Source organism: Python bivittatus, unplaced genomic scaffold, assembly GCF_059951505.1.
Source record: "Python bivittatus isolate LINGU-HERP-01145 unplaced genomic scaffold, Pbiv_v1 ctg000580_np1212, whole genome shotgun sequence".
NCBI lineage: Eukaryota > Metazoa > Chordata > Lepidosauria > Squamata > Pythonidae > Python > Python bivittatus.
In genome coordinates, this window is record NW_028277087.1 from 19044313 (window position 1) to 19056971 (window position 12659).

The following is a 12659-nucleotide window of genomic DNA, read 5'->3' on the forward strand; positions in this document are numbered from 1 at the left end:
TGGCTGCTGGGACGGCAATTGAAACAGCTTTGGTAGGAAGGGGAAGAGTCAAAATCCTGCTGGGACTTGTGACTGAAATTGGATCATGTAGACTGAAGCAAGGATATTGTTTTAACCAATGGAGAAGGAAATGTTTATAGAAGCAGTAACTTCTGCAGTCGGCCTGAGATCCAGCAGCATTAGAGTATATTTTCAGATATATCTGTATGGTTTGTTCTTTCTGTACGTTTAATAACATTTCCATATGAGGAATGACCAGCTGGTGCAGAGCTAGCTTGTACTGACCAATCACTTCTTGACTTAACTATCACTTTTTAGTAGATTATCAGTACACCTGAGTATTGTCAAAAGCTTTGTCCCCTCACCTCCTTTTACCTCTGGCTCCCCCATCTCTTCCAATTGTTCATCATGAATTAAAAGCAATTTGAGTTGGTTGTACAAGCATAGTACATGGAAGTTAAAAATACTGTCTAAAGCATCATGAGGCTGTTGTGTGCAAGGACAAGAAGCTGAGTCTTCTATATTTATTATGAGCAAAATTACCCAGCCAAATGTAAAAACAGAATCTCTTTTCCCAGCTGTATTAAAAATGCAATTTTGTATCAAATAAGTGTAGCTAATAAGGGCAAAGCCCTTAACAAAAACTCTACTTAGCATTAGCCATTAGATTATTTTGAGGCCTAGTGAAAGAATATGTGGATGCATGCTTGCTTCTGATAAGTACCAGGTGGAAGACATTTTCCTTCTTTGCCTAACCCAAAGGAGCAGAGAGAAACCCCCCCCCTCTCAAATTGGAAAGTGGAGCAGGATCCTGCTGCACCTAGAGGATAGAACTAGTAAGGGCTACTTGTTTTGATCTGATATATTTTAAGCTTCATTTTTATTGGCAGATACAACCATTACTCTCTATAGCCAAATTTTAAGCTGTGTCTTGCCGAGCCTACCAAATGACTCTTCAAAAATGAAGTTAGCAAGCAGAGGCCCTGAGCTTCACTTGGCTCTTAACCAACATGGCATTTTTGACAATACGTTTTTGGTTTTGGGGGGTGTTGTTTGCTATGTTCTTGTTTTGGACTGATCAACAACTGTAATAAATATTGATTGATTGAAAGTAAATTTTTATTTCCAATTTTAAAGGCAGAATAAAAATGAACTTTGTTTTGTAAAGGCAATGATTACCCAATTTTTCTATGAAAAATTATTGGGCTAGAAAGGAGACCATTCAGCTCTTCACAGTCAATTTCTGTTTATTTTTATACAACAGCAAAAGAGAAAATACCTATTACTTCATTGGGGCTGGAGGCAAAATGTGTAGGGATAGGTGGAATTCTCTTTATGTTTCTAGGGATGAAAACAAAGTGGGAACATTGGAGATATTGGTGCAGGAAAGGCTCTGCTTTATGGTCACTTCTGCACCCTATACTGGTTTCCTGGAGGACTGCTTAACCATATTCTCCCCAATAGTCCAGGCTCAGATGACCTACCAGAATGTAGTTAAGATAAGGCAATCAAAACTGAGCCATTGTTACAGAAGTCTGTACAGGTAGTCCTTGCTTAACAACCACAATTGGGACTGACAACTCTATTGCTAAGGGATGCGGTCATTAAGTGAGAAACCATGACTGCAACGGACTTGCAACCTCACTTCTGCTACAGTCATTAAGCACATTACCCACTATTGTTAAGCGAGACATCACATGACCACGGCTTGCAGTTTTACTGCCTGCTTCTCCACCGACTCTTCTTGTTGGAAGCTGGCTGTGGAGCACACAAATGGTGATCATGTGACTGCAGGACACTGCAATGCTCATAAACGCTGGTTGCGAAGTGCCCGAATCTTGATCATGTGACTGCAGGGATGGTATGATAGTCATAGGTTCGAGGACCAGTCCTAAACTTATTTTTTCAGCACTGTTCAAACAGTTGCTAAACAGGGCAGTCATTAAGCAAGCACTACCTGTAATCATAATATGATGCATAGTCTGTTTCAAAGACACAGTGAAATCTGTATGTTACCTGAACTGATAGTTGTTGCGCTTTCTCAGGGTAACCTTTCCTCTACTAGTATGTTTCTCAATACCTGATTTGAAACCGCATGTCCCTGGTAGCAACTTTTTTTTTTTTTTTTTAACAGAAGCCATATTTTTATTTGGCCAGTAACACTGAGTCAGCTTTCTTCCTACTATGGCTACCAGCTGAAAATTTGGAGTAGTTTTACATTCTGCACAAAAGAAATTTACTTCCATATGTTCCTGAATATCCCTCAAGTTTACAAGGATTCTGAGAAAATTGCTGCCCATACTGATGAAAAGGAGACATAGAACCATTTAACTTTGTCTGTGGCAGAAAATGATGGAGGGGAATAATGAAAGTAATGGAGAGAAAGAAGTAGATCCTTAACATCTGTGGCCAGCTACAAGACATGAAGAAAGTTCAGTAGGGGCCAGATTTGGCTCCTGAACACAATTCTGATGTATGTTGTTTGCAGTTCTTGATAGAAGACGGCTCCTCTTCATTTTGAGAAAGGACAAGGTCATGGGCAGTAATGGTGATATTTTCTCCAACTGGCATTGTCTCCAAATATGTAGAGTTTTGCAAAGTGATTTCTTCTTCAAAGTCTCAGTCTATGAATTTTCTTTTAATTTCTTCTTCATAGTCTCAGTTAATTAGCTCTGCGCTGAATTCAGGTGGTTTCCAAACTGTTAAGGCAGCAGCTTTCAGAGAATTGTCAAAAGATGCTGTGAAGGCAGGGAAGCTGCTTGGTAACCAAACCACACCTCAAGAGGACTTATTTCTGTCTAGTGCAACAAACAAACAAGGTGAGACATATTCAATTCATTTGTATTTTATCTTAATGTAAACTTAGAACAAAGAACCAAGTTGTGTATTGTTAAACCTGTCAGTTTATTTTAAAAAAAAATAAGAACAGAGAAGTTAGAATTGCTTGATAGTTCAAACAACAACAAAAAAAGAATGACGGTATTGTTTCAAGGTCCACTCACCACCTTTGGCTTATCTTCTAGACTTAAAATAGCCAAAGCACAGTTTATTGTTACTGGGGCATCTTTGTATTTCAGGTGCATGAGCCTCTTTTGGTTCACATTGACACCAAAACATGGTTTCTGGTTCTGTTTTCAATATCTTACGTATTGTTGTGATGTCTGGAAATGAGCCTCTGTGAAGAGAAGAAACAAGGTTAAATATCTGAATCAACAGAATAATCTCCATGAATTCTACATGTCAATATCTTAAATTTCAAAACTAGAATGAAACTGGCAAAGGCTGGAAGGCATGGAAAGACAGAAACTAGACAATCTCCCTTCCTTTCTTTTCTATTGATTACTGAAAGTTTCCAAATTTTGGAAATTTTGAATCACTTTGTTCAGGCTGAATGTGGTCCTTGGATCAGAAAAGATTGTGTGTCCTGCTGTACTGTAGAGCTTTGCCACTTGCTTACCTCCAGATTCTTAATTTCACCTTCCAAAAGATCTGACACCTGTTTTGATTAGCTGAGAGAATCATGACTAAGGCATAATTCTTATGGTTTGAAAATAAGATATTCTATTTCTGTTATTTTTAATGTGTATGTTCATATTCCTGTATTCCAGCCTGTTCACAGCAATTGGAAAAACATGGTGTTCATATGCAGAAATCTCCTCTGAAGACACCAGCACCACGCAGGTATGCTCCAATGCCTGTATCTAAAGATGCCCAGATCTCACAGAAAATGGCAAAGAAAGAGCTGTCTTTTGGAGAGAAAGAAAATGTGTCTTATGGAAGAACTGTAGGTAAGGAAAATGAAGATTCAAAACCTGTTGCATATTTTCCCTTTTATTTAGTTAATTTTCACTTAACACTTTAATTATAGAAGAATACAGTATTTTAATATCCTTTGGGTCTTTGATTGGAAAAACAGTTTGCATTCTAGCTTTGGAAAAAGTTTAAGTGAAGCCTTTTTGCTATCTAAGAAGAGAGGACTTTTATGAAAGACAGAATTGTGTACATGACAGAAAGGTATCAAATTTAATTCCTCAACCTCTTCCTCTGGATCAGTGATAGGTAATCTTTTTGGCCATGTTTGGAGTTTTGAGAGTAATTTTGTGCTCATCGTCACAAAAATGACTACCATAAGGAACGTTCCTATTTCCAAAATGGTGAGCAAGCAGAGGGGTTCTGTGTCCATTTACAGAGGACAAACTGATTAGGTTTGTTTGGTTATTTTACAGCATTTTTATACTATCCGACTTGGTTGGACTCATGGTGGATATAAATAAGAATTAAAACCAGCAATGAAAGAACACTAAAATAAATTAGCTGCCCACCCCACATATTAATTATCTGCATCCCAATTGCCTGCTCAAACAAAACACTTTCCCCCCATTTTTCTATTACTGGTTTTACCTGGGCAGGTGGCACAGTCCCATGCTGTAGCCACCTCTCACTAGTCATAATTTATTAAAATGTATGTGGACCATATCTGGGCCTCAGAGTCATTATTTGAAATAAATATGAGGTTAGGGGCTAGCACTTCACTTTGCAGCCTATCAGCTTGCCACTTAATTTTTTAAAAGATGACTGGGAATGCATCTTTACTGAATACAATGGATGATGGAATTGTGCTTCAGCCTTCATTCCTAACACTGCTGAGTTAATCCCTAGAAGCAAAAGAACTGTAAATTCACTCCCAAACTGGCATATATTATGTAATCTAATATTCCATAAGCTACTGAAAACTGAATTATTGCCATCATCGTCATTATTGCGTAGGTTTTGAGCTTATAAGGAGCAGATGGTTAGCCTATAAGTTAGGATTCAAAAAAGGCTTTTTTAAAAAAAATTTTTATCCACCTTTATTATTTTTATAAATAACTCAAGGCAGTGAACATACCTAATATTCCTTCCTCCTTCTATATTCCCCGCAACAACAACCCTGTGAGGTGGGTTGAGCTGAGAGAGGGTGACTGGCCCAAAGTTACCCAGCTGGCTTTCATGGCTAAGGCAGGACTAGAACTCACCGTCTTCTGTTTTCTAGCCTGGTGCCTTAATCACTAGAATTCCCTGTTCTCTTTTTCTTCTATCCAGAAAAAGGAGTTACCAAGGTACTGATAACCTTTCTGAGCTCTTCCTGGCATATATATATCAGTGTGCCGGTCCTCCCTCTGTTTATCTTTCATTACTACTTTTCCTTTCTCTTTGTATCAAATTTGCATGGCCCCTGGGTTGTAAGAACTAACCTGTGTGCTCACAAGTCCAGCAAACCCTTATTCTTCTTGTAAGATATTTTTACTTCCCATTCTTAGCCAAACTCTTCTTCTTTCATTCCGTAGATTCTCCCCTTCCCAGATCAGTCTATTATCTTTGTACCCCAAAATACTCGCTTAATACTGCTCTGTATTGCTTGTTTGCAGCTTCATTGCCCTAGGATTTCTTCCACTGCTTCCTTCTTTTCTCCAGCCATTCTTCATATGTTTTTCAGAACACTCTGCTCTTACTTCTACCACAATCCTCAATTGCTAGACACCTCCACATCCTGTGTAAATTTCTTAGACTACTCTTCTGTTATTGTGTAAATATTGCACAACTTCTAACTGTATTAACTCTTGCTTCCTTCTCTTTACTATTGCTACCCCCCCCCCATCAATTACATTAAAAGAAATCTTGTAGTGTACCCACCACAATAGTTAGTTATGGTGAACTTTAACCCTATAAGTGTAGTTACAAACTTTAGCCTGACCTTTTGAATGAGCATTTTCAACTATGTTCAGATGTGGCTTTCATCTTTAAATTACCCTAACCTTTAATGTGCCAGAGTTAGGAACCTTTTATGCTTGGTATTAAAAAAGTGTTTCCAAGGGACAGGACTGGGATAGTGAACCTCCTTTACTCGGCTTACTTGCACAATGGGAGCTACTGTACATGGATGTGTCTTTTCTAGGCTTCTAGAAAATGAATTATGTGAACACTGTTTAAATTCCATTAATTCAATTTAATTCATACTCAGTGCATTTTAAGCTTTATTCTATATTTACACATGGTGATTATTAGTTATTACTCATAAATTCTTAATTCACAATTTAACATGTAATATTATTATCAGCAGTTTATTTCAGCGCTGTATTAAATTTTAGCATGCCTTTTACAGAGGCAACGCAGTAAAATATGCTTAATATAAATAAAATACATGCCAAGATATAGATTCTAAAACTGGAAATGCTAATTCCTTCAGAAAATAATAAGTACTCCCTTACTTGAACGTACATAATCTGTGCGTCCCCACCCCCAAATCTTATTTCAGTGCATTGCAATGTATGGATTTTTTTCCTCCACTAGGTGGAGGGAAACTTCTGGAGCAAATCCTGAAAGCACAAGAAATTTCATTAAATCCAAGCACATCTTCGAAGGAGGCAACCAACGGGGCAGTGGCATGGCATTTGGGGAGTGAGCCGTAAGCATTTCTCTGGTTGCTTCAAGCTGTTATCTTTTTAATGTGACTGAGAAAAGTCTGATTGTGGAAAACCCTTCAACATTAAACATGAATTGTGATTTACTTGATGAGCAACAATGTCAACCTCTGTTTAAATATTAGAATGTTTTAAGTGTTATATTTGAATATTAGAGAAAAACTTCACAAGTTTTTTTAACTGGTAAAAGAATACGTGTACTCTACTTGAGTTTATGTGTGCCAAATAGTGCAAACTGAATTAACACCAAACTCAGAGCCTGTTCTATTTTTTTAATTTTCATTTTCATTTTCATTTCATCCATCCATTTATTTATTTTTTAGATAGGTTATAGATTATGCAGCAAATGGGAGTCTTGCTTTTGTATACTCTTCTACACTTGCTTTTTCTATCTGTTTATTTTATTCCATTTTTTTAAGTGAAATGTTCTAATAACTATGTTCTAATAAGGAAAATAATAAACTGGATAGAATATGAATTTTCCTCGTATCCCACCCATCTTTGTGCCAAGGCAGAAGGAAGAACTTAATGGAAGGGGTCAGTGACAGGCCATCTTAACCAATATGGTAGCTCTTCCCATCAAAATGTTGATCTTTTCATATTGCTGTATGTTTTTGTTTAGTGTGAGATTCTATCTCTTAGAACTGGGCAACAGAAAGGATAAAATCACCCAATTTTGTGGTATTTATTCTGATTCCCAAATATGCTTTATACATATTGTAGTTCAATTACTCTCATCTTGACTTAGAGCTGATCTAGGAAAACCTTTCCTAATGTACTATCCTCCATATGTATTGGGATTACAGTATGTAGCCTGATAATTTTGGAAAGAATAGTCTCAAAATTTCTGGAGGGCAGTTGGTTGGATGTGACTGATTTAGATAAATCTCAGAGGATAAAATATTATTTGTAATGTCAATAGGGATTAATGATTATTTGAAAATATTAATTTTAGCAGAGCCAATGTTCCTCAGACAGCGTTCCCTGTATTTAAAAGCACAAACGAAGATCTCAGTTCCATTGAGAGAGCTGTAAAAAAAGCAGATGATGTACTTAATGATCTTGGGCAATTGAAAAGGGAAATGCATGATCTCCTGCAGGTAAATATATATATATATTGCTGAAATAATTAATAGCAGAAGAATCTTGGCATGCAGAGATATTTACTGTGAATTAAAATATTGCTTCGTGAACATCTTCAAACTTCCTCATAAGTAGAACAAACTTACAAACAAGTGTTATTTAGCAAGAAGTGGCTCCAGTCAAGAAGTTCTGGAAAATTTCTGATTTGTGTTTGTTGACAGTAAGAATGGGAACTTTGGCTTTTACAGACGTTGGTGAACTTCCCAGCTTGCTCTCCCATTGGCCATGCAGGCCGAAATTATTGGGGGTGTGGTTTAATTTTTAGAGCCAGAGGTTCTCCCTTCTGATTCAGAGGCAGTTTCCTGAGGGTAGTAGCTTGCATTCTGAAGAAAAGAGGCAGTCTCCATAATGAATAAAGTGGTGATATAGATAGGAAGGACTGCTCTGCTGAGCTACAAAAGTCCTTGGCATATTCTTAGACAAATTACTGTCTGGGTTCATACACTGTAGTAACCACTATACAGTTTGCTTGGTTTTGACTTACTACAGTGCGTGAATCCAGCCACCGTGGTTAATTTTTCTTAATTTTGTCTTTATTCAGCTGATATGGCTATCTACTCAACAGGCAACTCAGGGCAGCGTATGCAATTAAAAGCAACAAATAACAAAAAATAGAATATATTAATACATATTGCATCAGAGGCAATGCAGACAAGCAGTGACAATTGAGATAGGCTCACAAAAACCTCTTCACCCATGCTTGGGGGGAAATCCAGCTGTTCAGAGATTTTCAGAAGGGAGCCTGGGTCAGGGCCATCTAGATTTTGGAAGGAAAGCTATTCCATAGGGCAGGCATGGCAACAAAAAGGCATCTTTCCTCATTCCTCCCAGATAACACCTCTTGAATGAGGGGACTGGAGCATGCCAACCCTGTCAGATCTTATTGGACAGGCAGAGGTAATTGGAGGTGAATGGTCCCACAAATAGGCAGGGCCTGTGCCGTGAAGGGCTTCATGGGTGACAACCAGCACCATAAATAGCACCCGGAAGCCTACTGGCAACCAGTGCAGCTTGTGAAATAACAGTGTTATATGAGCATACCAAGGAGTGCCCATAATTATTTGCACCAGTGTATTCTAGACCAGCTGTAGCTTCTGAGTGGTTTAAAAATGTGTTTAGAAGTTCAGCATGTTATGTTAGACCTAGCATGATGGATACTGGCAAGAAACTTTTCTTGATGGTTCTTTGAGTCAATATTTAATTCTTTGTATATCACCTGGCATCCACAAGGATGGAGAGCAGTTTGTAAGTATTTTAAGTAAACAAATACAACAGCAGTGAAAGAATAATGTTATACAGTTTTCAGAGGGATATAAACCATATAAACAACAATCCTAGAACTGTAGTATATCTATGTAGAGACCTCTCTATAATATGTTTTTTTATACCTTACAGGATGCAAAGGGGTGGAAATCAGACATGAACAGTTTTGTGAAGGTTCTGTTTCACTTTATTTCTTATACCATTTATCCACTGTGTCTTAATTTAAAGGCACGTATGCTGCCTCAGTAAAATGCACTAAAAGAGCAATACAATAACTGTACTATAGTATCAGCAGTGTGCTTGAATCTTTATTCCTGCAATTAAATTATTACAATGACTATATATTATTCCCTATATAAAAAGCATTATGTCTCTCAGTTCTACTTCCTGTGAACACAGGTAGGAAAAATGCTATTGCTGTCATGCCTGGCTGATGGGCTGCTCATCAGACCTGGCTGTCCACTTTAGGAACAGAATGGTGGGCTAGATGGGCCTCTAATTTTATCTAGCAGGGGGGTTTTTTGTTTTAATTTTTAAATTATTTAAGAACATGAAACAGTTGAAATTCACTCTTTGGTGGGCTATGTCAAAATGTAAAAACTAAGACTAGATTTCAAACATTTCACTTATATCTGCCAAGTATGAATTGCTTCTTAGATCCAGCAGCAGTTTGTTGCTTCATTCAACCAGTGCCAGGCTGGCAGGCCTCATAGAGTAGCAAAGCAAATGTCAATGCATCAACTGCTGTTAGTCATCTTATGTAATTAGGACAATGTGTGATCTCTTCTGTTTCAAACTCACCCACACACTACTTCTCTATACTGTAAAAACTGATACTCTAGAACGGTTTGCAGTTGGCTTTGTTTTAGTGTCATCTTCTGTAGATAGCCTTCATTGTTTTCTTCACTGAAAGGAGAAAAGTTGTTCAGATGCATCAGTGAGCTTTTCTCTTAAACTGCAGACAACCTCATACCTAAGAGAAGCTGGCCAAATGAAGGACTACCTTTCTTCTCATCAACCTGCCCACTCATCAGAGTCCCTTCTCAAGACGCCCCCAGAAACTGAGGTATGACAGGTAGCAACCAGGAAATGGGTTCAGTTACAGTTCCTGGCTGTGGATCCCTAAGGTTCATCTGATAGTCACACTGCTGTTTGGGGGTGGGATGCAGGCATAACACTCTGATTTTCCCACATTTTTGAAGATGCTTTACCTTTAAGTTAGGTGGTAATGATTCAGTAATTCTTTGCAAGCCCATCGAACTCAAATGAAGTTTAATTTTCAAGTGGAATATACAGTAACGGACTTCAGATGTTTTTTGTGAATTACTGTACTTCTACTCATGCTTCAGGAATGAATGAATGAATATATATCTCATAGGGAACGTATGTCATGTAATAAAAATAGCATTCTTAATCTTGTAGCTGCTGTACATTCTAGGAGGTTCCAATTAGCAACCTTCTTGAATGCTTCTTTCAGTTTACTTCTGTGCTAGTATCAAAACAAGCTCTTCTCCTTATCTCATTGTTAGAAGAGGTGTATTATATGGAAATATAGAGAGGACCATCTTGCTTATGACCCTCTGATTATGGAATGTCCTCTACTAAGCAGGCTAGCACCAACCATTGGTTTCGTTTTAATGACAAAAATACAAGGCAGTTGGTTTGGCTTTTTTAAAAAAAAGTTTCGCATTTTGCTGTTTTCCACTAACTGTATTGCACCCCAAGATCAAGTAATATATTGCATGATATAAATATTTAAAATAATTAAATATGAATTAAAATAATACTCAGTTCTTTTCAAATTGCATATGAAAATGACTTATTTTAAGGTAGCTATTCTTCCTTCTTTTGCTTTTTTCATACTTCCCCCCCCCAAAAGTAAGCTTTTCTCCAATAACTAAAAATGGAGCTTCTTTTATAAAAATAGAAGTCAATATTGTATGAGTACTCAGTGCTTGCAGAGTGGGATTCTGCCTCACATGCTTCTTCTCAGGTATGCCACAGGATCAGCCAACTCTTCAGAGCAGATTGTAAAGGCATAGAAGGAACTATGGGTATAGCTGATTTACCATCTTAATCTGTAGGGAGGGCTTATTAGATACAATTCAATATACCTTAGGTTGTTGGATTTTGGTGACATTTTAAAATTTGTTTGGATTTCAGCAAAAAAACCTTTTTGAACTTCAGCAGCTTTCCAAATCATCCATTCTTCAGTCAAACAAGGCATCCAAATCTATATTGAGAGATGCTGAAAAGATCCTAAGAACAGTGCGCAAGAATAAAAGGCTTCTTGAAGAAAACCTGGAAGCCATTATTCGTGCCAAGGATGCTGGTGCTTTGCATGCCTTCATAGATGAGTTGACAGCGGATAGGTAGAGTTCTATGTTTTGAGTCTGCATTATGTTTGTTCTTTGAATCTTATTTCCCTTTCAGAATTTCAGCCTTTTTAAATTGACTAATGTTAATTTTGTTTCCATCCTTTGTCAGAAGAGATCCAGAATAGTGGACAAGTATAAAATTACACGTCGCCAGTATAGTAAAGTTAACAAAAAAATCAGAGCATTAAAATGAATTAAAAGAGCTATACAACCAACTCTTAATCTAAGCCTAAGAAAATGTTTAGAAACACTTTGATCTAACATTGAAAAGTGTACAGTCTTGGCATCCCTGACTTTCTGGAGATCAGTTTGTCTCCATAGAAAACTCCTTCCACTTCATGCATTCCTGATAAGAGATTAGTGGGATTAAAAGCTCCTGAGATCCAAGAAGGCATGACGTACATAGTTCAAATAAATGGAAAGGAGATAAGTGAGGGAACTGAATACAGAAGCAGACAGTGCTTTTCTTTGCATTTTTGGGGGGGATGGCCAGGGATTACAGTAAATATGACCATGATATGATAACATCATATAAGTAGTAGGATGGGATCCTTGTATTGAGTGATTGTGGTTGTTTCATTTAGCCCTGACAGTCTCTAGGAAACCACAAGTCTGTTTATCAAAGGTTTGCAGACAAATTTCAGGAGCAAGATTTTATGGGGGGTAGGGGAACTCAAAAAGAAGTTCAGGGCTTCATGATTACCATTCTATTGTCCATCTGTGTAATTTAAAGTGTGTACACACACAAATCAACAGCACTTCTATATCTCTTTCTCTCTCTAAACTGTATGAACTTCAAACTCTTTACTGAGGCAAAGTTTTTCATTTTTTGATGATATAATCCTCTAATTTTCTACTGCTGCTCCCCTGTTCTAGAGATGTGCTGGAGGAAATACGGATCAGGAAGACTGTAGATGAATGGATTAAGACAATTAGCATGGAAATTCAGGTATGGCAGCATAGTGGTTTGTGGCAAAATATAACGCTACTAAATGATTCTCTAAGTCTTTGCCAAAGAAAGACAGTTCACATCTCAATACTGAATGTCTTTCGGATTTTTGCATGTGATAATGGGCATAGCCATCTCTAGTTTTTGAATTCTAGGCCCTATAACATCAACATTCTTACTGCTTGATAGTGCAAATTTTATTGTAGAACTGTCCATTATCTGTGAATATATGGCTCCCCCAAATATAGCAAATTATACTAAAGATTGCCTAAGATATAAGCTATGGAAAAAATGAGATCTTCATTTTCCTTTTTTGGGGCTGATTTTGAGTATATATATATATAGTTGAAGAAAATGGTTGTAGTATAAATCACTTAATTTATGGAAAAGGCAAGGATAGATGAATAATCTAGTGATTTCATTGACTCATTAGATAACTATCCAGATTGTTGTTTTCTTTTAAAA

General features: G+C 37.3%; 1 protein-coding gene across 5 annotated transcripts in view; it reads left to right on the forward strand.

Annotated features, from left to right (window-relative positions):
* KIAA0586 (KIAA0586 ortholog) overlaps positions 1-12659 on the forward strand; it is an 82428-nt gene that overhangs the window by 8836 nt on the left and 60933 nt on the right. For 4 of the 5 annotated variants that reach the window (XR_015797662.1, XM_025177698.2, XM_007422450.4 and 1 more), the window contains exons 8-15: positions 2657-2819; positions 3609-3788; positions 6331-6445; positions 7417-7561; positions 9000-9041; positions 9829-9933; positions 11031-11239; positions 12122-12194. Coding sequence is in view for 4 of the 5 variants with exons in the window: in XM_025177698.2 (XP_025033466.2) it covers positions 2657-2819; positions 3609-3788; positions 6331-6445; positions 7417-7561; positions 9000-9041; positions 9829-9933; positions 11031-11239; positions 12122-12194 (1032 nt within the window). In the remaining variant the exon portion in view is untranslated. The remainder of the gene's footprint in view (positions 1-2656; positions 2820-3608; positions 3789-6330; positions 6446-7416; positions 7562-8999; positions 9042-9828; positions 9934-11030; positions 11240-12121; positions 12195-12659) is intronic. The other variant, XM_088149703.1, reaches the window with a different exon arrangement.